At 36.1% G+C, this 27,232-nt stretch overlaps 2 protein-coding genes across 2 annotated transcripts; both read left to right on the forward strand.

The window, feature by feature from the left end:
• The first annotated feature begins 17,790 nt into the window (after positions 1–17,790).
• On the forward strand, positions 17,791–18,741 carry LOC140232143 (galanin receptor type 1-like). Its single transcript, XM_072312289.1, has one exon. It carries the CDS (start codon positions 17,791–17,793, stop codon positions 18,739–18,741), a length of 951 nt encoding a protein of 316 aa, XP_072168390.1.
• A 7,365-nt stretch (positions 18,742–26,106) lies between these two features.
• LOC140232145 (neuropeptide receptor 15-like) lies at positions 26,107–26,958 on the forward strand. Its single transcript, XM_072312290.1, has one exon. The coding sequence runs from the start codon at positions 26,107–26,109 to the stop codon at positions 26,956–26,958; it is 852 nt and encodes a 283-aa protein (XP_072168391.1).
• Positions 26,959–27,232: the final 274 nt, after the last annotated feature.

The raw sequence follows: 27,232 nt of genomic DNA on the forward strand, positions 1-27,232 counted from the left end.
CCGAAGCTTCACATTCCACTACTTTTCACTTGGTAAGGAAAACATTTAATTGCAGCAATTCTACAATGTGCAGTTTAAACATTGAGAATCTTCGCACCAGTGAAATATTTATCAGATGGTTGTGTTTCTTAAAACAATCATAGAGCAAAGCCGAAGCAGAATTATAAAAATTCAAACAAACCAGGTTAAAAATAAATCTTACGCAAAGAACAGCTTTGAAAAAGGACTACATACTCAAGCAAAATTGAGTTTAAAAAATGACAGTGTAACTGTTGCAAGTCATGATTACTCGCGCTAACCCAAGCCTTTTAACGTTTGTTCAATGAATGTATCTATATCTTTGCATCTGGCAGCAACAGTTGCTTCAAACGACAAAAAGTAGAAAGTCGATCCGTTCTTTAAAGGGGGAATCCAGTCCAAATATAAGTTACTCTGATAAGAAAGAGTAAAATATTACGAGTTCAACGGTATAACTTTGATCGAAATCGGATGAAAAATAAGGAAGTTATGATATTTTGAAGTTTCGCTATTTGGTGGGAAACAGTTCTTGAATAGTCATTATTAATATGCAAATGACAAAATGAGCATGTCATTCCCTCACAACTTACCATAGAGTTTGTACATAAAATTTTAAAATTTCCAGTTTTTCATTTAAACGCAAATAAGCCCGAGGCTCAAATCCTCGTATATCTAATTGACCACTATTCTGAAATTATTCATCCAGGAATAACATCATGTTTCAGACTGCAATACAGAGACATTGAATTTTCTTCATTTTTTTTTTTTTTGTACACGATCAATGGAAAATTGTGAGGGTATGATACGGTTAGCTCATTCATTTGCATATTCATATCCACTGTACAAGATTTTTTTTTTTTTTTTTTTTTTTTACAGAAATTAGCAAAATTTCAAAATGTCATAACTTCCTTATTTTTTCATCCGATATCAGTCAAATTTTTATCGTTGAACTCGCAAAATTCTACTCTTTTTTTTTTCCAAACTTATATTTGTACTGGATTTCCTCTTTAAAATAAAATAAAATATAAAGGTTATATGTACATGACTATCTACCGCGATCTTGTGGCAGGAAATGAAATTACTCGAGTGTATAATTTGACCAACACATTCTGTAAAGCTTACGATACGTTATTAATTTTATTATTTTGATGTACAATTTGAGACTTAAACAATGATAGCATGGCAATGTATAGTTAAGTGTTTTAAGAAAATATCTTCGAACAGGGACATATCTGGTATAAAAATGCTGAATAAATACACGAAAAGAGACTATTCAACTGGATTATGGTATGCCAAGGTTTCTGGAATTGCTTTATACTAAGAGCAATTACTCTGAAAACATTATATGTAATTTAACTAGTGTCACAGCGCGGAACGATTTCAGCTCTTATTTCCATGATTTTGGAGCTTGAAGCTGCCCAGATCTTACATAAGTTGTATCCTTTTTCCTTTCTTTTTTGTGGGAGGATTCATCTATTAATCTGCCAACAATAGAAATCATATTTTGAAAGTGGTATGATGTGAATGATAATGGTTCATTTGATACGATTTTACCGCAATCGTATAAGGCATCAACGGAGAGTGCTATTTCTAGCAGCATCGAAAGAAAGTTTCTTCAAACTTTTGTTCATAACATTCTATGCACTTGAAAGGGAAAGGACTTTACAAAAGCCTATGTCTTGAAGAGTTTATGCAATGACTAACCATTGGAGTGGAAAAGGGACTTCCATCTCCCTGGGCTGATCGAACTGAATCAGGTGCAATGTACGATTGAGTTCATGCCTCACGGGTGTCCCAGAATATATTGATGCATTGTATGGCACAAAAACAGGCAATCTATCAATCAAAGTACAGGTCGAGCTGTTAATGGGAATCTATATAATTGCATGGTCAAGTTAATGGTAATACTACAGTTAAAATGTGTTCCTTATTTAATATTTAACCACCCACATTAAAATGAAACGAAAATTAAATGGCCAAGAAAGTGTTATTAGCTCTCTCATATGGCTCTGTTGTTTGTACATTGTACTTGTTTATATAATAATATTTTTGTTTTAACATGCTTGAAACAAGTGTCATTGAACAGAACTGTACTGCACTGCCTGAGCAATCATAGCAATGTTCTAAAGTTCGCTTTTCATCTATTTTGAAGGGGAACGTCATGGTTAGATTAATTACACAAAACTGAAATATATACAAATTATTTTTTTTTTTGTTGCCAAAATGATATTGTCATGCTGTCTTGTTTTAAGTCTATGTCCTATTTTCCGTTTAGATCACAATAATTCCAAAGTACAGATTCTTGTGACCGTGCGTCTTCCCTTTTAAGCTAACTTATACTACTAAGGGTAATGTTCAATTGGCAATACTAAACACGAGGCTAAGGCTCAAGAAGTTCTTATTTTCACATTTGTAGAAAGTATCACAGTTCCTTTTAAATTCCATAACTTCCTCTTCACTCTTCAATTTTCAGTTGATTTGAATGTGAAGCGGAACTGGTAACTCCTTAACTTTAATGATCGTTTGCAGGTGGACATAGTCTTCAAATATCGTTCTTTAAACATCGTGTAAACTTTAGACGCATGATGATGAGGAAAATAAGACCCTGGTCTGCCCAGAATCACAGACGTTTTCTTTTTTCAAGCAAGTTTATAACCAAGCAAAATTACCATAAATCGTTAAAAAAATAAATAAATAAATGAGTATTTAGCCACACCAGAGTGCTATTAAGGATGACAAGGACTTTATGTATACGAAGTACACGGTGAACTAGCGCCACCTACTGATATTTTTCCCTCTGTCTTCAGACGAAAATACATTTATTTTATTCAAGGCACGCCGCAGGAACCAATTCCAGAATCATATACTCTTTATAATGCGTTTGAAGTGTGGGGAAAGGTCATTGCTTGAAAAAGTATATGAGGTGTGGCGGATTGGCACAAAGTCCGACAACTCACGAAAAATAGAAAAATAATTAGTTTAAGCCATGTTGAACTCGCCGCAGGACGAGGACGGAGTGTTTGCACCACACAACCTGAATGTTTTCACATAAATTATTACTATCACTGGAATGGGATGGGAACACAATTGCATCGCAGAATTTTTCAGCTAAAAAGAAAGAAATATATATATATATTTTAATTCGAGGTCCATTGCATGCTAATCTTTTACTCGAATAAAGTGTGCGTCTTCATGAGAGACTAAAGTGCTAAATAGAATTGAACAATTAGAAACAAACTATCTACTGATTTACATTGTACAGTATGTCCCCCCAAAAATTACAACGGGGCCCTCCGCAATGATATCTTAAAAAACATTGCACCAATCTAAATATAAATTCAGGGTATGAAACTATAACTCATTGGCCACATCTTACAGAAGACCCCACTCGATTTGCTTCAGTGGTCAAAGAGAAATACGGAATTTTGTAAAGGATATCGGGAATCTCTTCCGTCCAAGTTCTGCCTATTATTCACACACTAGATCATCGAAGTGCTAAACTCGGAAGAATCCGATTCATGACATGCTTTACAACAATCCACATTTCTCTGTGACCGCTTAACCAAATCGAATGGGGATTTCTTCAAAATAGAGCTAAAATGTTATATTTTAAGACCCTGAAGTAGCATTTAAAAAATTTAATCATATTGGGTGTTATCAATGCGAAAATCTGATTGTAATTTTTTAGGGGACATACTGCAATAAGTCGCCCCAAAAATTACAATCAGATTTTCGAATTGACAACACCCAATACGAACAACCAGTCTAAGTGCTACTTCAGGGTCTTAGAATATAATATCTTAGCTCTATTTTGCAGAAAACTCCATTCAATTTGGTTAAGCGGTCACAGAGAAATGTGGATTGTTGTAAAGCATGTCATGAGTCTGATTCTTCCAATTTTAGCACTTCGATGATCTTGTGTGTGAATAATAGGCAGAACTTGGACGGAAGAGATTCCCGACATCCTCTAAAAAAATTCCTCATTTCTCTTTGACCACTGAAGCAAATCGAGTGGGGTTTTCTGCAAGATGTGGGCAATGAGTTATAGTTTCATACCCTGAATTTGTACTTGGATTGATTCACTATATTTAAAGATATCATTGCGGAGGGCCCCGTTGTAATTTTTTTTTGGACATACTGTATGTACAAATACGGTGGATAATGCTTTGATATTGGTTGAGAAATATACGATACAGCAAGAAAAGGCGGCAATGCTCGTCGAGTAGGCAATCTCAGACCGTGTGCATGGCGTTTACAAGTTGGTAAAGCTTTAAAGAGGAAATCCACCCACAAAATAGATACATTTCAAATGAAAGAGAAAATGTTGCCTACAGAACGATACAAAAATCACAGAAACTGTATAAGGAATCACATTTTTTTTTTGAAAACATTCCTTGACTAGTCCTCATAAATAATAAAATCAGCAATTTTAAAATGGCGTGATATCACAATTTCTTATTGATTTCATATAAAGAAACGAAAAAATATCGTATTTCAGCCATACTAATATAAAACTTGTCTTAAAAACTAAACAAAAAAGTAGAAAAAGAACAAAAAATTGTCTCTGATATATCTTGGTATGGGAACACACTTTACTTGCATTGTCTGTCATGAGATGTGTATAAGGACTATAACCGGGTGTATATGTGTGTGTGTGTGTGAAGATTTTCTGTGATGGGGCTCTACAAATACTCGTGTTTTGTTTTGTTTTTAATATCCAACAATTTAAGAAACTTCAATTCAATTTTATGTAGATTAATATATATATATATATATATATATATTGTATATATACGTATAATAAATATGTATGTGTTATTGGGGAAAGTTGAACAGTTGTTTAAGTGAATGCGGGCACAGTGGGTGTATGTAGATAGGTACATGGATTAGTTGGTATATAATGTATATCAGGAAAAGTGTTAATTTGCAGAAATTGTACTTACAAAATTCATAATATATACATATATGTATATACATATACACGTATATATATATATATATACATATATATATGTATATATATATATCTATATATATATATATATATATATATATATATACAGAATATGCACACACTATAACATAATTCAATGATAACTACAAAGTTTTCATACCTTCATATAATAATTATCAAATATAATAACTATCTCAGGGTTGAACATTTGCGGTGTCCCGGTGGTCAGCAGAGATTAAGACTTGATGTCGCGCCATCATATTTCCTAAAAGGCTATCTTCTGGTGGCCAGATCGGGCAGCTAAAATTCAACATGAATTTCAATAATTTCCTTTTATTTCCGTCCACTACAATTCTTTTTAGGGACACTAAAACGTCATATTCAAAGATTTCAGTGGCCCAAACGGGCTACGCGAGAAAACGAAAATGAAGTATCGAGCCCTGACTAACTTGTAACAAGAACTCAACCTTGATTTAGACGCTGGATTTTCCTTTTTATTTTCTTCGTAGCGTTAAGAGCCATTATTATGTTATCCTGAAACCATTGTTTCGGGATAACATTAAACTTCTATCCTGACAAGTTCAAATGAGATATAGCATGTTCGACCTGGGTTCTCAAAGCGTTTGCCCGAGAAAGAAAACAGCAAATTACTAGTAGCTGACACTGTGCCTACCTGCATGATATCGGTGAGCCACAAATGCCTCTGTGTGTGTGTGTGTGTGTGTGTGTGTGTGTGTGTGTGTGTGTGTGTGTGTGTGTAAGGGGTATAATCTCCCTCTTTGAATCTTTTTGCATAAGTTTGAAATATGTTTCATCGTCACTATCAGTTCAATTGCACTTTATAGATAGTATCATATCATCAATCAATCATTCATATACAGAAGGTAGAGAAGTATCATTTTTAATAACCACCTGTAAAAAGTGTCGCTGCAGAGTCACAACGTAGATAGTTACATTAATTGACCAATGAGGTATGCTACACAGGCGAGCCTATAGTACCTTCTTGGACTGACAGTCACATTATACTCTACAAATACATTTTGAATCAGCTCACAAAAGTCTGCAACAACTCGCTGTAATTAAACTGTTTGGACACTGCACAAATGTCGTGTTGAAACTCTGCTATTCCAAGATAATGCCACAACGTCTCATACTAACTCCAGGAATACAAACCAAGAATACACTGGAGGTATGTTTCAAACAGGTAATACTTGTATCAATCACTGCTCATGACGTTTTTTCTTGAATGAGAGATGTACCATGTTTCCAACAGGAAGATGCTTAGCCCTTATTATATCTATGTAAAAAACAACAGTTAACAATACTATCTTTTTTTTAGCAGAGTGAACAGCAACTGCATTGTTTATTTTCTACTAAATATACTGCTTACTGATAGAATTTTATGTATTTTCTCATTCTCTACTTGCCGGACACCAAAATACATCTTTTTTTCTTCTTTTTTTCTTCTTTTTTTTTTGGGGGGGGGGGGTTGCGTCACACATGACTGCATGATTTCTCACGTTAATAATGAGTTTTGATTTTCTGGATGTCATCACACAAGAACTTCGATTGTTAATTCTTGTTTAAGAAACATTACTATATTTCGTTTGATATTCCATTAAATATTCTGAAAATCATTCATACTACTGTGTATGTACTGTGTATTCATACTGCTCCATTATACTCCAACCATACTTCACCCAGCAGTGACTTGCATCTCATCTCCAAACCAGCAACACAGCGCCTGCACTATTTCAACGGCAATGAAGGTCACCAAACAAGGATAACCTCAGATGACTTGATCGATAACGAAAACAGCGCGTTGTGTGGATTTGATCAACCTTCTAATTCTTCCCTTTTTCACCAACGTGGAAGGAGAAAAAAGTCACGTATTATCCATGTGTTGTCAACTATAACCAGGTATAGATATAACTTAAACCAGGTGTCATCAACAACAACGGAAATTGAAGGGATCATGCACATAATCCTCTCAGTCAGAAATAATAAACTGTAATCATAGTAATTCAGACAATTCAAAGAACTACTGTGGGCTAATAATGCTAAAATGTTTTCTTCCTCCGCCTCCTCCTCAAAATATTCTTGAAATGAATCTTGTTTATTTTATTTTCTCTTTTTTTTGTGTGTGACAAAATTACACTCTAAATATGGTTAAAAAAATCATTATTCTGGAATGATATGATCAAACGCGATCAAATTTGCGTGGATATCACAGTGTTGTAGATAAAGGAGAATCAACTTCATACCAATTATCCGCTCTTTGTTCGCTAATAATATTCTTTGAAGGTAAAGAAAAAGAAACTACAAGCATTACACATCAAATTGATGTAAAAGTATATCTCTACAAACAAAGAATGTATTGTATTAATGATAAAACAAGAGCGGAGAGTTTGCAGGTTTCATCAGTTTATATATATATATATATATATATATATATATATATATATATATATATATGTATACAGAAACATTATATGTGTGTACGTGTGTATGTATTCATTATTTTTCATTTTCCAGTACCAAAGGCTCGTTTAAATCTTGTATTCCTCCAAAACCTGTTGACATTCATCTTCAGTCAGAGGAACGTATAATAGCCTATTAAAATGCCAAGTGCAAAGCTACCTCCGGGATGTTACATTCAACAATTATTGAACGTTTGATCAATGACATATTAGAGCCATTTATGATAATTATTATCCGAGATTCAATAGAGAATAGGCGATTGATGAAGTCCTATAGAAAGAGAGAGAGAAAAAAAAATCTCTACTCTACAAACGAAAAATCTTGCAACTTATCGGGCTTTTTCATCAACTCATTTTCCCCTTCCAAAGTCGTTATTATATAAAAATTAGATAGTGGTTGCTCTGAACGATTTTCAAGGACACTTCTACTGTGAACAATAACTTTCAACCTTCGCGCGGCTTTAGGAGGTTACCGACTTTTTGAAATGCCAACAAACACAACCATTTCACCTTCAGTACGTCCAATGCTTGCAAATAAGACATCCAGTTATCTTTTTCATTCGTCTTTTTTTTTTCATTGAATGCTTGTGATTTTTTTTTTCTTCGACACTTGGGTACTTTAGCCATGACGTGACCCATATCTCTCATTATACTTCTGAAGTTGAGGAAAATGAAAATGTATTGTTATGAAAAGAAAAAGTACTTTGAATCGGGATTGTACCTAAGTATATTATCAGCTGTAATGGAAATCCTGCAAACTTTCTTGGATGAATATGAAGAGCGTCCTTTCAAATCCCATGCCTTTCAATCCAGCCATAGCATTTCTCATCCAGCATATCAAAACATCATGCATTCCAAGACATCATTGTGAAGAAAAAAAAATCAATATTATAGCCAGCATCGATTTAGTTATGAGATTTAATGGGCATTCAAAAGACGGCGTATCGCAGCATGTCATCAAAGAGTGGTTGGAGCTTTTAGGTTTTATCTGAATTATTGATTAAGAAACTGCCTCCACCATTGACGTTCCCTCAAAGACGGTTTTAGATTCATAAGGGCGTAGTGACGTCCGGCACAGACAATTTGTATCAATTCTTGCTCGTTCCGCGTCTCTTCATAAACCATCACAAATACCCTCTTTTCATTGCTTCCCAGAATTCCACAGACAGCGCACTGAAATCATTCAGGTATCTATGTTTCCGGATTCATCTGACATTTCGCTATCTTATACGAATTTTCCTTGGTTGTAAAAGTTTACTTTTTCTTATCACACACGCTCGGTGAACAGAAACTCTCCCTTACACGTACACAAATAAACGCACACATGCACACGCACACACACACACACACACACACACACACACACACACGCATAATTATATGCCTTCATATACCTTAAGCTTTGAAAGTATTCTCACCAGACTTAATTTCGAAAACAGCTTGCAAGTGTCCGTGGTTGTTAATACGCCACAACTATCACTGACTACAGGACTTTAATGAAACTTATCTCTTGACGCTGTTACGTGCCATTGAACCTTTTCCAATTTTTATGGTGATTTGTGTCGGACATTGATAATTTCGAATCGTTTAATATTATAGCAAAACTTGTTCCAGAGTCCAGAGATACAAACATTTTGATGTAGAGAGCTATTTCATTTTCCACTCTTCACAATATACTCTTTTTAATGTCGTGAGCACTATCATAACATCGTCAATGTAAATTATATCATCATTTGATATGAATGTACAAAATATCACCAAAGAACACTGCCATCAAGCTGAAGTATTTGGGGCAGTATACGTTACATGCAGTGTCTGTTGTTAAACATTGTAAAACCTGGAAACGGTCCGCCCCCACGCATTCTGGGAAATGACTGGACCATTAGACTTGTGTTCCTTTTTTTAAACTGTTTATAGGTTAGATGTATGAGTGGCATCAATATCGACACAATGCCTCTATTAATAGTGAACAATGATATTCATTACAGAGTACACAGTATCGCACGCTATAAATTGTGGCTGAATATCCCTCGTCTCGACTCATAAAGTATTCTTCCAACAACGAAAACTATCGATGGAAGCACGTACCTGTATCTTCCATAGCAGCAACCAATCAGCTTTCAGGTTCACTAGGATTCCGTTTTCTTGTCATGCATGGAGACGATACCTTGCTACTATACGCTGAATCATGTGCAAAGGGATCCAAGGCTCGATTGTTGAGATCATGTGTATGTATACTTAAAGACACGAAGAGTGAAATGTGTTCAGCCAGAAATGAACGATCTGGAAGGTATCAATCACGTAAAGTGACATTGTATAGGGTGAAATAAAACCTTACGCCAAACAATGGAATGTCAAGTGTTAGGAGCGTGTAACCTCATAAAATTAGATCCATTGTTTAATTTACTCTGATGGTATAATGCAGCCATCGCCTCACACATGCTATCTTTTTTTAAGGGAAAGAACAAAACGTATACATCTAAATGCATGATGCAAAGCACAAGACTCTTCTATTACAATAATCTCTCTGTCTTTGTCTGTTTGTCTGTCTCTGTGTCTGTCTGTCTGTCTGTCTCTCTCTCTCTCTCTCTCTCTATCTCTCTCTCTCTATATATATAATATTATATATATAATGTATATATATATATATATATATATATAATTATATATATATATATGTGCGTGCGTGAGTGTGCGTGTGTATGCGTGTGTGTTTTGTATGTGTTTCTAAGCACATTTAAAGCTTAAAATTAGCATACGTCATATACTTTCATTTTGACACATCAACATAAAAGAAATGCAGTCATACGCAGAAAATATGAAAAATACAAAAATACAAAATAAATGTTATAACACAGCGCAGTAGAGTATACATATTTGCTGCGCTATTCATTTTTTTGGGGGTAATTATTGTCATTATTGTTATTCTAAACACATAAAACACACAGAAAAAAGTGACGGCGCCACTGTTAAGGAGCCCTTGCCACTCAATTTCTTTTCAAAGGGGCATATGAGGTGAAATAAATGCAATCTATAGAAATGCATTGTCTGAAAAGTCCCCTCTCTCATCAACAAACCTTCAAAGTGTCATGAATAGAAGTCAAAACTGCTGTTGGTCGAAATATAGTTTAACAGATATCTTCAAGCACAAGCTCAAGATCACATCTAAAGGCGACGAGGTGATACATTAGTTGAAAAAAAAATAGAGTTGGCTCAGTAAATACTCTTGATTCTAGATAATGTACTTGTTGAAGTTTGAGATAGAAAGGACACTTAAAATGCTGAAATAGCATACTAGATCTTATTTTTCCCTTCAACGGTAGCTACTCTTACTGCTTCTAGTACTAATAATTCCACTACTACTACTACTGCTGCTACTACTTCTTCTACTACTACTACTACTACTACTACTACTACTACTACTACTACTACTACTACTATACTACTATTACTACTACTTCTACTACTACCATATACTACTACGACTACTACTTTTACTACTATTACTACTACTACTACCACGACTACTACTACTACTACTACTACTATACTATTACTACTACTATTACTACTACTACAACTACTACTACTACTACTACTACTATACACTACTACATTGTACTACTATACTACTACTACTACTACTACTACTACTACTGCTACTACTACGACTTGACAGATGCATTTGAGATCGAGTGCAAATTGCCTTGCCAAATATATCTGTGCATTTTTTTTCTTGTACAATACATAATGAATGCAAAGAGTGTAACCCCTTTTGCTCCCACCACTTTTTTACCCCGGAAGAGTGGCGCCAGAAAAAAAAAAAGATAGACTGTGGTTAAGCTTTTGATTTGTTTTTTTCTTTTTGCCAGCCGATGAAACATTGACGTGGCAGCGCGGGTAAAGCCTTCTCTTCTGTTTTTTTTTTTTTTTTTTTTTCAAGTGACACCATAAAGTTGCTCTGAGGGCCTTTTTTTATTATTTTTTTTTTTGCTTGTTAGCACCAGAAATATAAGCTGCGCTCCCCCCCCCCCCCCCACTTTAAGAAAAACGGGGCGCCGGCCGTGCGACTGCCAGATGGGGTGCAGTCTTTTCCATTCATTGGGTTGCTTGAGTCGCTCGAGTTTTGCTAGTCATGAGCCCTTCATGGAGCAGACACATATGAACCTAGATGTTTAAAATCATTTTCCTCATCTACACATCGCAAAAACACGATATTATGCTAATGAGTATATACCTATTTCTAACCGCGGAGAGCATGCAGGTGCTACCAATAATTTTTCCCATTAAGTATTCATACTTTCCCTAGGGATATGGCCGCCTAATGTGCCACGTTATGAAGCAACATAGATTACTTTAAATTTCTCACTCAAATGGTGCCAGAGCACATCAAGGCCTTCCTGGACAATCTGCTGGATGCAAAATAGTAAATTGGTTCTTTCTGTCATTATGAAGAAAGTATGTCTCCCAATTTCATATTGCTCTAGATCGTTGTATACTGAAGCCACTGGTGTGCATAGGAGAGAGATATGACATTCAGCGAAATAATGTGACACAGCCCAGATGTTGGGTTAAGCAATATATCACGAAAATTGTGGTTAAATTCAATACAACACTATGTCTCGAACAGAGAAAAAGTCGAGCATATCGCACGAGCTATTTGTTCATTATTCACGAACCTATCATATAAACCTATTATATAATACATTGTGTAATCATATAAAGAATATACTATCCTTGGGTAGTGGTGACCCCTTTTGCGCTTGTTTAGTCTCTTTTCCAATAACACAGCTATTTTATTCAAACAGTTTGATGTAGGCTTTGCATTTGCTCATTTTTCTTTTTCGCTTTTGAATGTATACGTATGTTCATATATTATGTGTTACAATAAATTGAAATTTTTAACTAAATTTTATCATATCGGAAAGAATTTGGGATACTGAAAATTTGAAATTTGAGATTTGGAAATTTTAATGGAATGGGAAATGTTATTATCAAATAAATTATGCTCTAATACCCCATCACAGACCCTGAAAAGACAAAACTGATTATGCCGCCTATCTATGATAACTCTCTCCGTGATGAGAGTTGATAAGTTTTGGCTTTATGTTATATAATAGATGTTACGGTTTCGTGTTTCTTTTTTTCATACCAGCATTTTAGTCCAAACGTCACCATAATTTCAAGTTGTCTATAGTGTAAGGTTCATTTTTCCGGACCAAAATTCGAAGACATATCGATAAACAATTGATTAGATTGATTAGGCCATTTTCGTCAACAGCCTGTATTCTATTTCTCTTGGTGTCCCTTAATGTAATGTCAAATGTGACTTGGTTGTACTTCTTCAGATCCTGAAGAGTTGACATTCTGCATCTACTCTTTTGCCCCCTTTCAGCCGCGCCCCTTGACTCGCTTTCGGGTATATATACGTATGTCAGCGGTAGAAATGTGAGTGGTAAAAACATCAGGGAGAAAATGTCAGAGGTAATAATTTAAGGAGAAATGACAGGAGTAAAAATGTTACAGTGTAAAAGTGTCAGGCGTAGAAATACCACAGATTTAAAAAAAAAAAATATCGCGGTAAAAATCTCAGGATGAAAAATACGATAAGAATAAGTTTATAGTATCACCGCCGGGTCAACATTTTATCTCCATATTTGGCACATCCATCTCTGCTATTTCATCTTCCAAGTCTTCTTACATTTGCGCCATGCATTATCATTGCTGGGGGGTTTTTTGCCTCTGATATTTTGCCTTTTACATATCTATTGCTGACACTTTTACCCCTGACATTCATCCCCTGACATTTTTACCCTTGACATTTTCGCCCTGACATTTCTACCCGTGACATATTTACCCCTGACATATGCCTGAGACGTTGATACAACTGAAGTTTTTATCCCTGACAATTTTACTCCTGACGGTTTTACCGATGACATTTTGGTCATGACATTTTTCCCTTAACAGTTTTACCGCTGACATTTTACCTGCCATTCTATACCCACCATGAAGGCCGCCCGAACTATTTGAACAATTTTTATGTTTCCGCACACCTAAGATGATTACTGTCAAGTCTGGTGAATGTCTGATCATGAAGTTTAAATCAGGAAAGAAAAAGCAGAAGATATAAATCTTTTCTACTGTGTCATTACTGCGTGGAAACTTAATGCATTAAAGGTAAAGAAATATACATTGCAATAATTGTATACAAGAGTTTTAAAAGCTTATATTGTAGGTTTGATCGTTTATTATGTGCCATGTTTGAACGAACATGTTTCTACAGATTGAATGTTTCTACATTGGAATGTTTCTACATTTAAATGTTTCTACAGATAAATGGCGCTATATAAATGCTGTTTTATCATCATCATCATCATCATCATCATCATCATCACCATGTTTTAATTAAACTGTTTTAGGTACAATCATTTGTTATCAGATTGCGATGTTGGGTTTTTCTATGCCGCTTTCAACACTTGGTTAAATGTATTATTTATTTCAACTGGGCATCTTGCTTCTTCAGTTTTGTTTTGGTTTCATATTTATGAAATGTGATGTACAGGACCTTGACGTGAAACAGCATTCATTTGCTGATCTTTTTATCCTGCCAAAAATATGTTGAAATATGAGGGCCCCCAATAGGTAGTTAAATCGCAGTTGATGACTGTCAACAAACTGTCATCAAAGGGAAGTGGTTGCATCAAGGTTGAATTATTCTGAAAGCTCAGGTGATCATCAAACCCCTCCCCCGGCTTTTCTTATAACCACACATTCTCCAGCATATGGCAAACCTTTATACTGATGTGAAAGTGATGAAGTGACTCATAATGCACCATTAAGACTGAACGCCTAGTAATTGCAGATGGCATATTTTTTTTTCTTTTGTTAGCGATGCTGGAAGATGTGTCTCTGAATGGCCTTTGACACCGGAGCCATCAAAAACATGTATAACGTGAAGCTGTCACGTGATCATGGGTAACTGAATATCAGAATATAAATATAGTTGATCACGTTCTAATCACTCAACATTTCCCACCCAGATCTAAGACTTCTTTCACTAGGTGGTTCAGCTGTCAACCATTCAATACGACGATTTTTCTACGATCAGCAGGATTTTTGTTGTAATGTTCTTTACATAAAAAAAGGACCTTCAATTGGTGTATCGTGACTTGGAAGCGCAAAAGGCAGTTTGGCTGACGGGACAAGTTTCCATATTTCTAGTGCTAGATATTGTTTTATCCGACAGCGAGCAGAAACCGTTTTACTCTGCGCACAAAGTTTGTGAGAAAGGAAATTACAAATTGGTGAGTTGACCTGGTCTTCATTCTCTGAAGGCTTACAAAATGACTGATAGAATAATTATGAGGTAGCCATCTATCGCGTTAGGTCAATTGTCAGGAAATGAAATTACGTTTGGACTTCTCAGTTTACCTTCAACTCAAACGAAATCCTAGCACTTAAACACGAACACACGAATTCTTAATTGTAGCGGAGTTCATGTGCTAAACCATCTGCTTACTAGTGTTTCAAATCCCTGCCTTAATCCACATCTTGTCCCCCACTTCTTCGTACTCCCAGGAAAAAAGGGAAAGAAATTAACATTTATTTGTCTACTGACGTATACTTTGATTGATTCCCGATTTCCAGTGTAGAAATGCACGAGTCTAAACATTTCTTTTGTTTGCTAAACGTTATCCTATTTGTAGGATTATGAAATTATGCAATTGTGAATTTAGCGATAAATTGAACAGTGTTGAATGAAATAGAACGAAGTGTTTTGTTAAAGGCAAAAATCAGATAAGTCAACTTATCGTTGACTCAGTATTCATTCATAGTAGTATAAAGTCCAACTCCAATGATTTTATTTTATTTTATATTTCATACTGATGTACACTTATCGAGTTGAGAAATCATTGTTCACACGCTCTGAAAAAACGTGGTATCTATTTACAAGTAAATCCTTTGTTTTTATGCATTGGCGGAACATATTTCTTTTGTCAGATAAAATGACATACAAAGTGTTCGTAAGAATACATATTGTTTAGATACTAGCATACAAAAAGATGCTTTCAAAATTGTGGGTTTTTTTTTTCGTTTAATTTTCTCTGACGAAAAGAAGAGGAAACGAAGGCTGATTAATTTAAACCAGTATGAAAGGATAAAAGAGTATATGCATATTTAAGTAACTATATATATATATATATATATATATATATATATATGTATATGTCGAAAGTTGTTATTTTATCAGTACTAGCAGAAATTCAGTCGCCTTAGATACATTAATGTCTTACAAAGATTCAATAATTTGTCTTAGTTGTGACTTCGTTCCACCGACTGATATTTTTACCAGTTCATACCTTCGTTTTATTTTCTCTCCTGAACTAGTGCGTTGAATATGTCAATTAAAAGTTAATGTGACAATTTCAATAAACAATAATACGTAATACCATATAGCAATCTGGAATTGTCACAAGGTTGCACACATGCATATGCTTCGCATAGGTTATGCTTTTAAACTTATTAAGATGGATGTATTTATGACTTTCGATACTTTTAAAAGTTAGTTTCAAATGCATCATAATTTCCTATCTGGGATGAATTCAAGGCATTGGCGTCGATGGGGGGGGGGGCAGTTTGTTTCCCCCATGAAAATATTTGGGGAGAAGCATATCATTTTGCCCCCCCCCCCTTAATTCCCGACATGTGCAAATTTTCTTGTTTTTCTTAATAGAAAACTGTGTGGGTGTGGGAGACACCCCTCCCACACCCTACGTCGTTCGGTCCTTTTCCCATAGACGTAACACTTCTAGACTGACAGATTTCAAAATGTTTCATCAAAAGTGTGCACCAGATCTTAAGCAAAAGTTCCGTCGGATGGGAGGAGATATCTCTTTTCTTATTGACCCTTTTGGTTTCCCTCCATAGATTTAGTACACTTTGGGGATTGACAGCTTCCCAAATTCCATCAAAAAGGTGTTTACGAGTTATTTCCATTTGAATTCTACAAATGCTAGGGTAAGCTCCCTCTTATCCTGGAGGACAAGATGTCATTTTGTCCCCCATTGATTCCCAAAATGTGGAATTTTTTTTTTTTTTTTTTTGGGGGGGGGGGTTTGATAGGACACTTGTCCAAATATTTCACCCATTGTGCACCAGATCGCTGAATTTCAGTTCTGAAAATGCAAAACCTCCCTCGCGTGGGAGGGTTCCCCTCCCACACCCTCCCCCGTTAGGTCCCCTTCCATACACTTAGTACACTTGGGAGGTTGACTGAAGTGAATGAAAATAGTATTTCATCAAAAAAGTGTGCATCAGATCTGTCAATTCAATTCAAATAAATTCAAAAGTTCCCTCATCCTCTTTTTAAATGCTTTACCTTCCCCCGTTCGGTTCCTAGCCATAGATTTAGATTTCCGAATATTCCACGAAAGTGTGCATCAGATCGTTCTATTTCAATCCTAAAAAATGCAATTAAGCTCCGTCGTGTGGGAAGGGGCTACGGGGTCATCCCACCCCCCCCCCCTGTCAACTTTCATATATCACTCAGCAGGGCCTAGGGCTGCATGCACAGTGATGCCGCACACGCGGAACAAGAGCTGAGATATCGCGAATTAGTTGTTCAATTATCTGTGAATATTTATTTTTCTTACTTTTTTGATAGAAAAGAAAATCAAAACATTTCACCAGATCACTGAATTTCAATTTATGGTCTGAAAATTCAAAATCTCCCTCGTGTGGATGGGGGATCACACCCTGCCCCGTTCGGTCGCTCCGCTCCCTCGCACTGATATTCCAACTACAAGTTTTGCCCCCCCCCCCCCCGAAAAAAAAAATCGTCAAAACGGACCGACGCCGCTGTTGCAAGGGGAGTAGAAAGTTCACCCTTTCCCTGACTTTAATCCCTGGAAGATTCTTATCAAATTGGCATCCCATTTAAGGATATTGTTTTCCTGTTACACGTGGCGTGTTTTGCCATTCGTGAAAGTTGTCTTCTTCAGCTTCGTTCAGCGATAAATAGCGATAACTTGAAAAAGGACATGATGGTAATAGGAAACGATGGCAGCTTCTTCCTGAGGGGAAATAAAGAGAGGAACTCCCCCTCTTCACTGATGGCGTTTGATACTAAGGTTTATAAGTGGAGAAGTACACTTTAATTAGAAATCATAAAGGTGAACCTTACTCCGTTGTGTGTGACAATGTTTGTAGCTGTAGAATATGCCTGTAACATGCATCTTCATGCCTGCATAATAATGTTTTACTGTTTCTTCAAGTTTTATTTTTGAATATGCTTTCATCTTCCGTTTCTATTCTCTTCCTCGAAAGGTTTGTCTTAACATGGAACACGCCATGAATTTTACGTCTCAACATGAAAAAGCAGGCTCAGGGATCGATCTCCAAACTTCTGTCGTTTACATCACGTTTGCTTTAATGGGGACATGTGGGAACGGTCTGGTCCTCTTTGTCGTGGCTAGTGTCCGGGAGCTCCGGGATATTACAAACATCCTCATAGCAAACCAGTCACTAATTGATTTCACCTCCTCGGTCCTACTCGTAGTCATTTTTGTGGTGCCATTGCCGCCTCTTCCAACGAACATGATATTGGCACGGGTTCTGTGTGGGTTCTGGTACACACAATATCCGTACTGGGTGACCTATGCGGCTTCAATGGCGAACCTGACGATCATGACTTTCGAGCGCTACCTGGCGGTAGTTCATCCGATTCGGTACAGGCGACGAAGCTCAAGTCGTATCACCAATATCTTGGTACTAATACCTTGGATCTTTGGTTGCCTGCAAATGGGTTACCTCATCCCCATAACAGAAGTGGAAGAAGGAGCCTGCTACAGATTTTTGTGGCTGACAAAGATGATGCAACCAGCGATAGGTATCTACACTTTCTTCATTCTCCTCGCTTTTCCATTCAGTCTGATGACCGTTTTGTACTGCGCAATCATAAAAACTCTTCGGAGGGGACTGGCCCCTGAAGACGACAAGATGAGCGCTGTTCACCACAAAGCCAACTACCGGAATCGCGCTCGGAGGAATATCATTCGTACGATGATTACCCTCAGCGTTTGCTACTTCCTCTGCTACGGACCAAATATTACTATCTACATGATTTACTGTCTGGGAGCCAACATCGACCTCAACGGGGTTGAGTTTTACGTCACCGTTTGCATCGCTTTCATCAATATTTGGATCAACCCTTTCGTTTATGCCTTGCAGTATCGCAAGTTTCAGCGAGGACTAAAACAAGTTTTTGGCTGCTCCAAGCCTAAAGATTAGAGTAGAATAAATGGTGAGAAATTGAGAAAATGTTCGAACGCTCCTCGTAATCCACAGGTTGTGGTTCCATGGTTCACACAATTAAAGTACCAAGAATGACGCCAATTATTCTCAAATTTGGTCTTCACCTCGTGCCTCCCAATCGTCAGAAGAGTAATTGCCTTTGCAAATACAGCTTACGGTAACAGTCACATGACGATTTATTATGATAATACCAAGATTTTAGTACTGCTAAAGTACAAAACCGAGGTCGCTCATGTTCACATTAAGAATAGTACAAATGTACAAATGCATATATGTCTATATTACATACTTATTCATTCTCTTCGCCTTTTCAGTGATAAATAACAATGAAACTAAATCAATTATTATACCACAATGTATTCTTATGTAAGATAAAAATAAGTATGTAAAATATATGCTTGCATAGCTGTAAGAACCTCGTATATCATTGTATTCTCATAAAAGATTTTCATGTTATTGTATCTTACCCTATGTAATTTCATGTTATCATATTCACATATGTATGTTGTTCATAAACTCAACTCAACTGAACTCAGCTCAACAAGAATAGTATACAAATAGTGAATGGTCACGAGTGCAATGGTACGAGATTTCGCACGAGGTGAAAGATAGAGGAGCTCTATTCAACGAGGCGAAGCCGAGTTGAATAGTGCGCCTCATCTTTCACCGAGTGCGAAATCTCGTTCCATTGCACGAGTAAAGACCATACACTATTTGATTTATACAACGTCCAAGTAGATCTTTTTGGTCTTAAGTAGGCCTAGAAGTCTATATATGTATGAAAAATATAGCTATATTTACATGTGGATCCACTGCGATTCTCTTTCTAGCTTGTGCAATCAGTGTAGATACAGGTCACAGCTATACTAGCGCTCATACACGTACACAAGCACTACGTAGGCCTACGTACGCGCATGCATGTACCGCACACGTACCTGCGCTAGCTGCATGCGATCCTCAATATGCAACACACAGTACCCGCAGTACCGTACAATTTCTCGAACCGTGGAATAGAACGAAAAAATCGAACCAAGTTGCACGCAAAAATAGAACCAAAATTGCACGGCGCGTTGAATGGAGTACTTATTTAATATCACGTCACCAACAATCCTCCAATCATATTACAAGGATCTACTTGGACGTTGTATAATACAAAATAACTAATGTCTTTTCTAAATTCATATGACTTGTCTCTCGTTGCGTATAAAGATGTTGATATACCATAGTGAATTCTGATAAGAATTAAATACAGACTGATTATAATTATTATTTGTATAGGTACGAAGGCATAGTCATATATTACGATGTATTGTCCACGTTTCCAGGAACAGTTTCACAAAGACCACTGTCAAATAGAAACTGTAGGCTCCATGTGATGTTTTCTATTCTACACGAAGAGATGCATTTATTGAATTCACGCTCACAGTACCAAATTGATTCATTGTAAGTAAAAGGATCACATTCGTACAGACTATGAATCTGAATCCGCACAAAACGATACTCTGTGAAAAACGTTCAGTAGAATTTTACAATTTAATGTTAAACCATATACTACTTATGACAAATCACAATGTTAATTTAGGATAATTACACTAGACTATTGCTATTTTTCATGCTTTTTAGTCTTCATCAGACATTTCTTCCCATTGATAACTATATATATTTGTAACTGTATGACAAAATATAACCGATGTATCATTTTTTATATTCATCTGTAAGTTGAACTTTCCGGGTACAGTTTGTTATTTCGAAGGTATATGACATCTAAATTTTGTTGATTCTACACTTCGTTATTCTGTAAGTTCCATTGTCCGAAAATGGAAAAAAAGTTTGTTAATCCGAAAAATATAAAGTGTACAACTAATCCAAAAGTGAAAAACATTAGGTATTACCAAAATGAAAAAAAAAGGTTCACTAATCTGAAAATTAATCAGGAATCGTCAATCTATATATATATATATATATATATATATATATATATATATATATATATATATATTTCCTCATCGGAAAATGTATAACATTGTTCGTTTATCCGAAAATGATATCAGGCTCGTTAAAGTCCGAAAGGAAAGTGATTGATTGATTGATTGATTTCATCACGGATAAAAGCCCGCTTTCAGCTGTTAGCTGGTTTTCAGAAAAGGAAATAGGTTTCGTAATTCTGGAAAAGCTGCTGAAAGTGAAACATACGGCGCACTTATTCAAAATCTTAGGATATGACACATTTATTTTCGTATTGTCTAAAGGGGAAGGATGATACAGGTGTGCATTCTGGGGCAATGCGTATACAGAGTACCAAAGTACTGGCGTTTATAAATTAAAGATTCAGGAAGGATGTTGATTCTCATCTAGGCAATTCTCTTCTCCTTTTTCGTCATTGTTTATAGGCTAGACCAGGGCCCTATTTTATGGAGAGTTATAATTGATTATATAGTTAATTTGTATCATAAGTCTATGGCAGCCTGTGTGGTAAGGGAAATTATAATCGATTATCTTTTGATAAAACGGGCCCCAGATGTGATGTCGAAATGATTCCAAGAGGACACCCAAAGCCCCAAATACTATGTATTTTTGGTAACAAATATAATAATATCGAGCCCTGTTTTTTGTTTGGGCTCACTTAAGAATCTTTATATTTTATTTTTTGACTAACGTACCCCGTTTCATTTTCATACCTTATGATAAACCTGATTCAATTTCAGGTTAACAAAGAGATCACAATCAATGTAGACAGTCCTCTGCAATCATGACTCACTCTAGAGTCAGTATTGAACTGAATAGTATTTGTAATGTAATCATAACATCTAAACCGTCCAATATGAGAACAAACATGACTTTGACATGTTTTGGCAGCTCTTCTTGTCATGGCATCCAAAGTATGACATCCGAAGTATAATGTAAGTGGAAGTCTCTATAAGAGTACTATCAAAATCCCATTTTCATATTGAACAATAGTAGTGTAGACACGATGGTAACCTAGAAGTCATACTAGCAGTAACTAAATAAGTGTATCGAATAATTAACGTCATTGCTCTCAAGCATATTTCATTGTTTGCAATAAATTTAGCAGATGGCAGAATATACCTCACTTGCAGTGCTTTATTCAATTTCAGAACCGCAATACGCCAACGCCAGCACAAACAATTGTGAGAACCACACACAAACACACGCATATACATGTAAGTATATATATATATATATATATATATATATATATATATATATATATATGTATATCCATCCTTTCAATGTCAATTCATATGATACACCCTTTATAGTTTTCATATCATGGATGAGAAAGTCAATAATATTCCCCCTCAAAAAAAGAAAAAAAAATCTGCATGATGAGTGAATGAATTAGATAACATGGTTACATTACATATCCAATATATCATTGAAAAGATAATACTGGGATTGCACCCAAAGTTGCAGTATTTAAGGCTTACGTTGGCAGCTATCATGTTCTGTTCGACAAATTAATATAGCAAGTAAATATTTAGCGTGTAATATGATTTCCTTTTTCATTGCAACTCGTTTTATTCAGTATCCCTGCTTGTGTGTGTTTGTAGAAAATTGCTTGGTAGCAGTAACAACCGAACGATCTCAGCGTATGTCCTTGTTATTTCAGCAGACAATAATTATTTCATAAAAGAGTTTGAAAGTTTACACTGTTTGTTCGACATTAAAAGCGACTAAACATTATTGGATTTCTCTAGCTTCTTCTAGCTTTGTTTTTTCCTATTACATTGCGCAAACTGAACTAATAGGAGGGCAAGTTCTATAATTTCAGTAAAAAATTATTATGACACATCCTTTTCAAATTTATTTAGACGCAATGCGTGATCACACACACAAACAAACATACACAAAATGCACATTCACATACACACAGAAATGCTCATACTCATACGCTTTCTAATCCTTCGTTATATCATTGGTGCATATTACATATTCACGAGTCTTTGGCTAGTATTGCCAAAAAGACTGCTATTTTTAGTTGCTGTCCGCTTTGAATGTCTTAAATGTCTGCCGCTGTGTGCCATACTAATACTCGAAATTTTGAGCAGTTGTCAGCTGAAAATAAGCTCTTACTTCATGTGATCTGTAATGCTGTGTTCATTTTTTTTTTTTTAAGATTCCGTCTTACATTCCTTGACAAGTGCCTCGGCTTATCTTTGAAAGACTACTTCTGTAAGGACGATCGATCACGTGGTAACTGGCATATTCATATATAAATTGACTTGATCTGTGAGAAACACACTTTCAAAGATTTCAGCATCTAGCATCTAGCTTTCTGGAACAAACGCAACCAGCATAATCACGGATAATCTTGTACCAATTCAGTTCATGACTTTGTTTTCAGAGTATCGCGATAAATCTGAACATTCCTCATAAAAAACAAAAAACAAAAAGATATAGTAGATTCTGGAGTTGGTGACTAACCAAATCAAGCATTACGGCGGGCAATTATGGCATTTTGTTATATTTTGTAGAACAAACTGCCGTGTGGGGAGAAAACTCGCTACAAACGACTACGTGATTTTATAGCTAATGAAATTCTTTAGTGCGTTGGTAACAAAGCACCTATATCTTCAATATATTTCCTCATCCATCCTTGATATATTTCCTCAACATTTGTAAAAACTTCTGTTCCGGCTCTGTGATTAAGCTACGAGGTGCCGACTGGTCACCATCCTTCCCCACGTCTGCACAGAGGTGAGTAGCTATCTGAATCATTATAACCTCAGTCAATGTTTCCTTCAATGCCTTTACTTGTTTGCAACGTACTACTGATACCTTTTTATCATGTGGCTTCTCTTTGTCTTCTATAGTAACATTTTTGTTTGTCTCTAAATCATATTTGCTTGATCTAGACAGATTTCGGTGCTCCATAGTTTTCCCTATCTAATTTTATCCTGTGACCCAGGACTGAACAAACTTGCTTTTATATACGTAGGCCCATCATATTGCTCGTATTTTAAATATAGTCCATTATTACAATACTGTAAACAGACCTTTGTGTTCATTGAGACAGTTTGCATTTAGGTGGAGTTTCACGTAATTTGTATCATTTTTGACATTTTCATAAGAAAAGGAATATGAAAACAAACTGAAAATGAAAACTGAAGTAAACATACATCTTTGTGGATGCCTAACACTTATTTCGATGGACTATAATTGCAGCCCCAGAACACTATGACACTTATGACACTAAAATTGCAGCCCCAGAACGCAATTCTTCTTTGAAATGTTAATAAAAACTGATATTTTATTCAAACTTTAAACAAAATATTTTAAAAAGGCGGGACATAGAACTATTTCAATTTGAAAGAATTTTTCATATTTCATCTTTTATAAAACATGACAAAAATGACAAATGATCTTGAGTACACAATAGTTGTCTGCATGATGAAATCAGAGGTAATCAATGAAGTGAAAGCATGATACATACTTTAAAACGAAACTTGTAACATTATTTATATGCTCTGAGAAAAGAAAATTAGGGGTCCACTAAAATGCAGTGCTTGCATACTGTGGACGACTCATGCAATCGACGCAAAAAAAAAAAAAAAAACACCTCCAAAAGGAAAATATAAAGTAGTTCAATAGTTCGAAAGAGCTGATAAATGGAGAGCCATGATATTTTGTTACGAGAGTCCTTTGCCCTTGAGTATTCGTTTATACCTGCCATATTTCCAACTCTTAGATGGTAGATTTTAGCAGTTTGTTTTTAGCTTTTTTTATCACGTTAATAACGCACGATTATATAGGATGACATATAAACTCAGCCAGGATATACAGGAAATGGGTTTAAATGCGCATAATTAGTGTCATCAAATAACACGAATTAGAAACAGCTGAACATTGTCTTCCTCATATTCATCTCATACACAAACGTTTCAATGTAATTAGATAACTGAGATTCCCTAATTTTGGTGAAATCATGCATGAGGAATAATGCTTAGGTATAATTCAAATGTAAGAGTTGATGATGTACGGTTCGCCACTTTCACCATGTTCACCTGTCGTGGCCATGGAGTGGTGTGTTCATCGACCTCTGATCTTCCCTTCTTCTCTCTTTCTCTCTGCATGCTCCTATATACGTTCTCCTTGTTCTTTGCTATGCTGTAATGCCATTCTGTACTTTGTATGTATTGTTGTCTTGTCACCATATTTTCCTGGTACACGCTACTCAATAAATGTCTCTACCGTAACATAAGTTTATATTGTATACTTCAACAAAAAAGTACTTGCTATGATAAGCTTTACATCATTATGCATCATGTATATCAATTACCAAATTTTTAACGATACATAATATTTGGATAACATATATAATGTTATTGGTTTATTGTTTGCCCTTTTTTGAGCGATCCACGTTTCAAAAGTTTGAAGTATCTTTATTATATATATATATATATATATATATATATATATATATATATATATATATAATACATGGTCTGCGTTTGTTCAGGGACAAGGAAACTCCCTATAGGAATAATTCATACAAACAGACATCCCAATGAAAGTTTTTTTTTTCATTTTTTTTTTTTGATAATGTATGTCCCCTTATGCAGAGTAAGGGGCGGAGGAAAATTCTCATTATCTTTTTTTTTTTTTATCTCTATAGTCACAAAAAAGATACAGCATATAATAAAGCTTATCCAATCACATGCAGCTTTTTGATCTGACAGTTACTTCGTACGAAATATTTGCACCTTCAAATAGTAAAACTTCTGAACCCATGTACCTCCCTAACTCATATTGAATAGAACCGTTTGAAAAGATGGCATGTCAAACATAGGATATTGTTTTCTAGTCACGATTACCAGTTCGAGTGCACAAGAGATGGTCGTTTTCTTGTTCTCTCTTCGTCAACGTCATGGGGTCATATTTTTTTTTTAATAGTCGAAAGCACAACTTGAAACAGGACAAGATGACATAGAAAATAACTCCTTTTTTTTTCTTGTTTTATAAGAGAGCAATTTATGAACGAGAGGTCTGCAGAGAAACCAACTCTTATGACATGATGTTTGGTACGAAGGTTGCGCTGAGGGAGAAATACCGTTGGTGTGACACACTTTAAAGACGTGACAATGAGTGGTGCTGCGATGTGTAGGTAATACGCTTTAGTTATGCATTCCCATACCCGTGTGCTTTTTTTTTTGTTTATTTTGTGTAGTCTCTGAATCTGTTGCACTCTATTTCCGTTTCCTTTCAGGGGTTTTCCTTAACTCAGATCACGTCATGAACTTCACATCTAACCAAGAGGAAGGAGGATCAGGAATAGACTTGTCACTGGAAACTACGATCGTCTATATCACGTTTGCAATAATGGGGACATGTGGGAACGGTCTCGTCCTCTTTGTCATAGCCAGTGTCCGGGAGCTACGTGATATTACAAACATTCTCATTGCAAACCAGTCACTAATCGATTTCACCTCCTCGGTCCTACTCGTAGTCATTTTTGTGGTGCCGTTACCGCCACTTCCAGCAAATGTGATACTGGCAAGGGTTCTGTGTGGGTTCTGGTACACACAATATCCGTACTGGGTGACCTATGCGGCTTCAATGGCGAACCTGACGATAATGACTTTCGAGCGCTACCTGGCAGTTGTTCATCCGATTCAGCACAGGCGACGAAGCTCAAATAGAACGGCCAATATCTTGGTGCTGATACCTTGGATCTTTGGTTGCGTTCACATGGTTTATCTCATTCCTATAACGAAAGTGGCAGACGGGACCTGCTACAGATTTTTATGGCCGACAGAACTGATGCAACCAGCTATAGGTATCTACACTTTTTTCATTCTCTTTGCCTGTCCTTTCGGCCTGATGACCGTCCAGTACGGCGTGATTGTAAAAACTCTGCTGAAAGAACCGGCCTATCAAGATGATAAAATGAGCGCCATTCACCACAAAGCTGACTACCGGAATCGCGCTCGGAGGAATATCATTCGTACAATGATTACCCTCAGCGTTTGCTACTTCCTCTGCTACGCGCCGAACAATATTTTCTACATGATTTACTGTCTGGGAGCCAATGTCGATCTCAACGGGCTTGCGTACTACGTTAGCGTCTGTATCGCCTTCATCAATATTTGGATCAACCCGTTCGTGTATGCCTTGCAGTATCGCAAATTTCAACGGGGACTAAAAAAGGTGTTTGGTTGCTCCAATCCATGAACTTAAACACGAACATAGATCTATACTGTGCAACCGAGCACATTGGCGAACGCCTTTCGTCATCATATAGCGCGCGGTTACCACATAGTGCTATACAATTGAGTCAGTTAGTTAAACTATTACTATCAACTACTTTTTCATCTCGTGGCTCCCAATCACCACAATACTTATGCGGAAAGACAATATAGCTATCATGGCCTGTACCGGGTAATGCTTGCTATTCCGAGGCTTCGTTCTTAAAGGTAGGGAATCTCATTTGCGTGCCTTAAATGAA

This window comes from Diadema setosum, chromosome 8 (genome assembly GCF_964275005.1).
Source record: "Diadema setosum chromosome 8, eeDiaSeto1, whole genome shotgun sequence".
Lineage (NCBI taxonomy): Eukaryota > Metazoa > Echinodermata > Echinoidea > Diadematoida > Diadematidae > Diadema > Diadema setosum.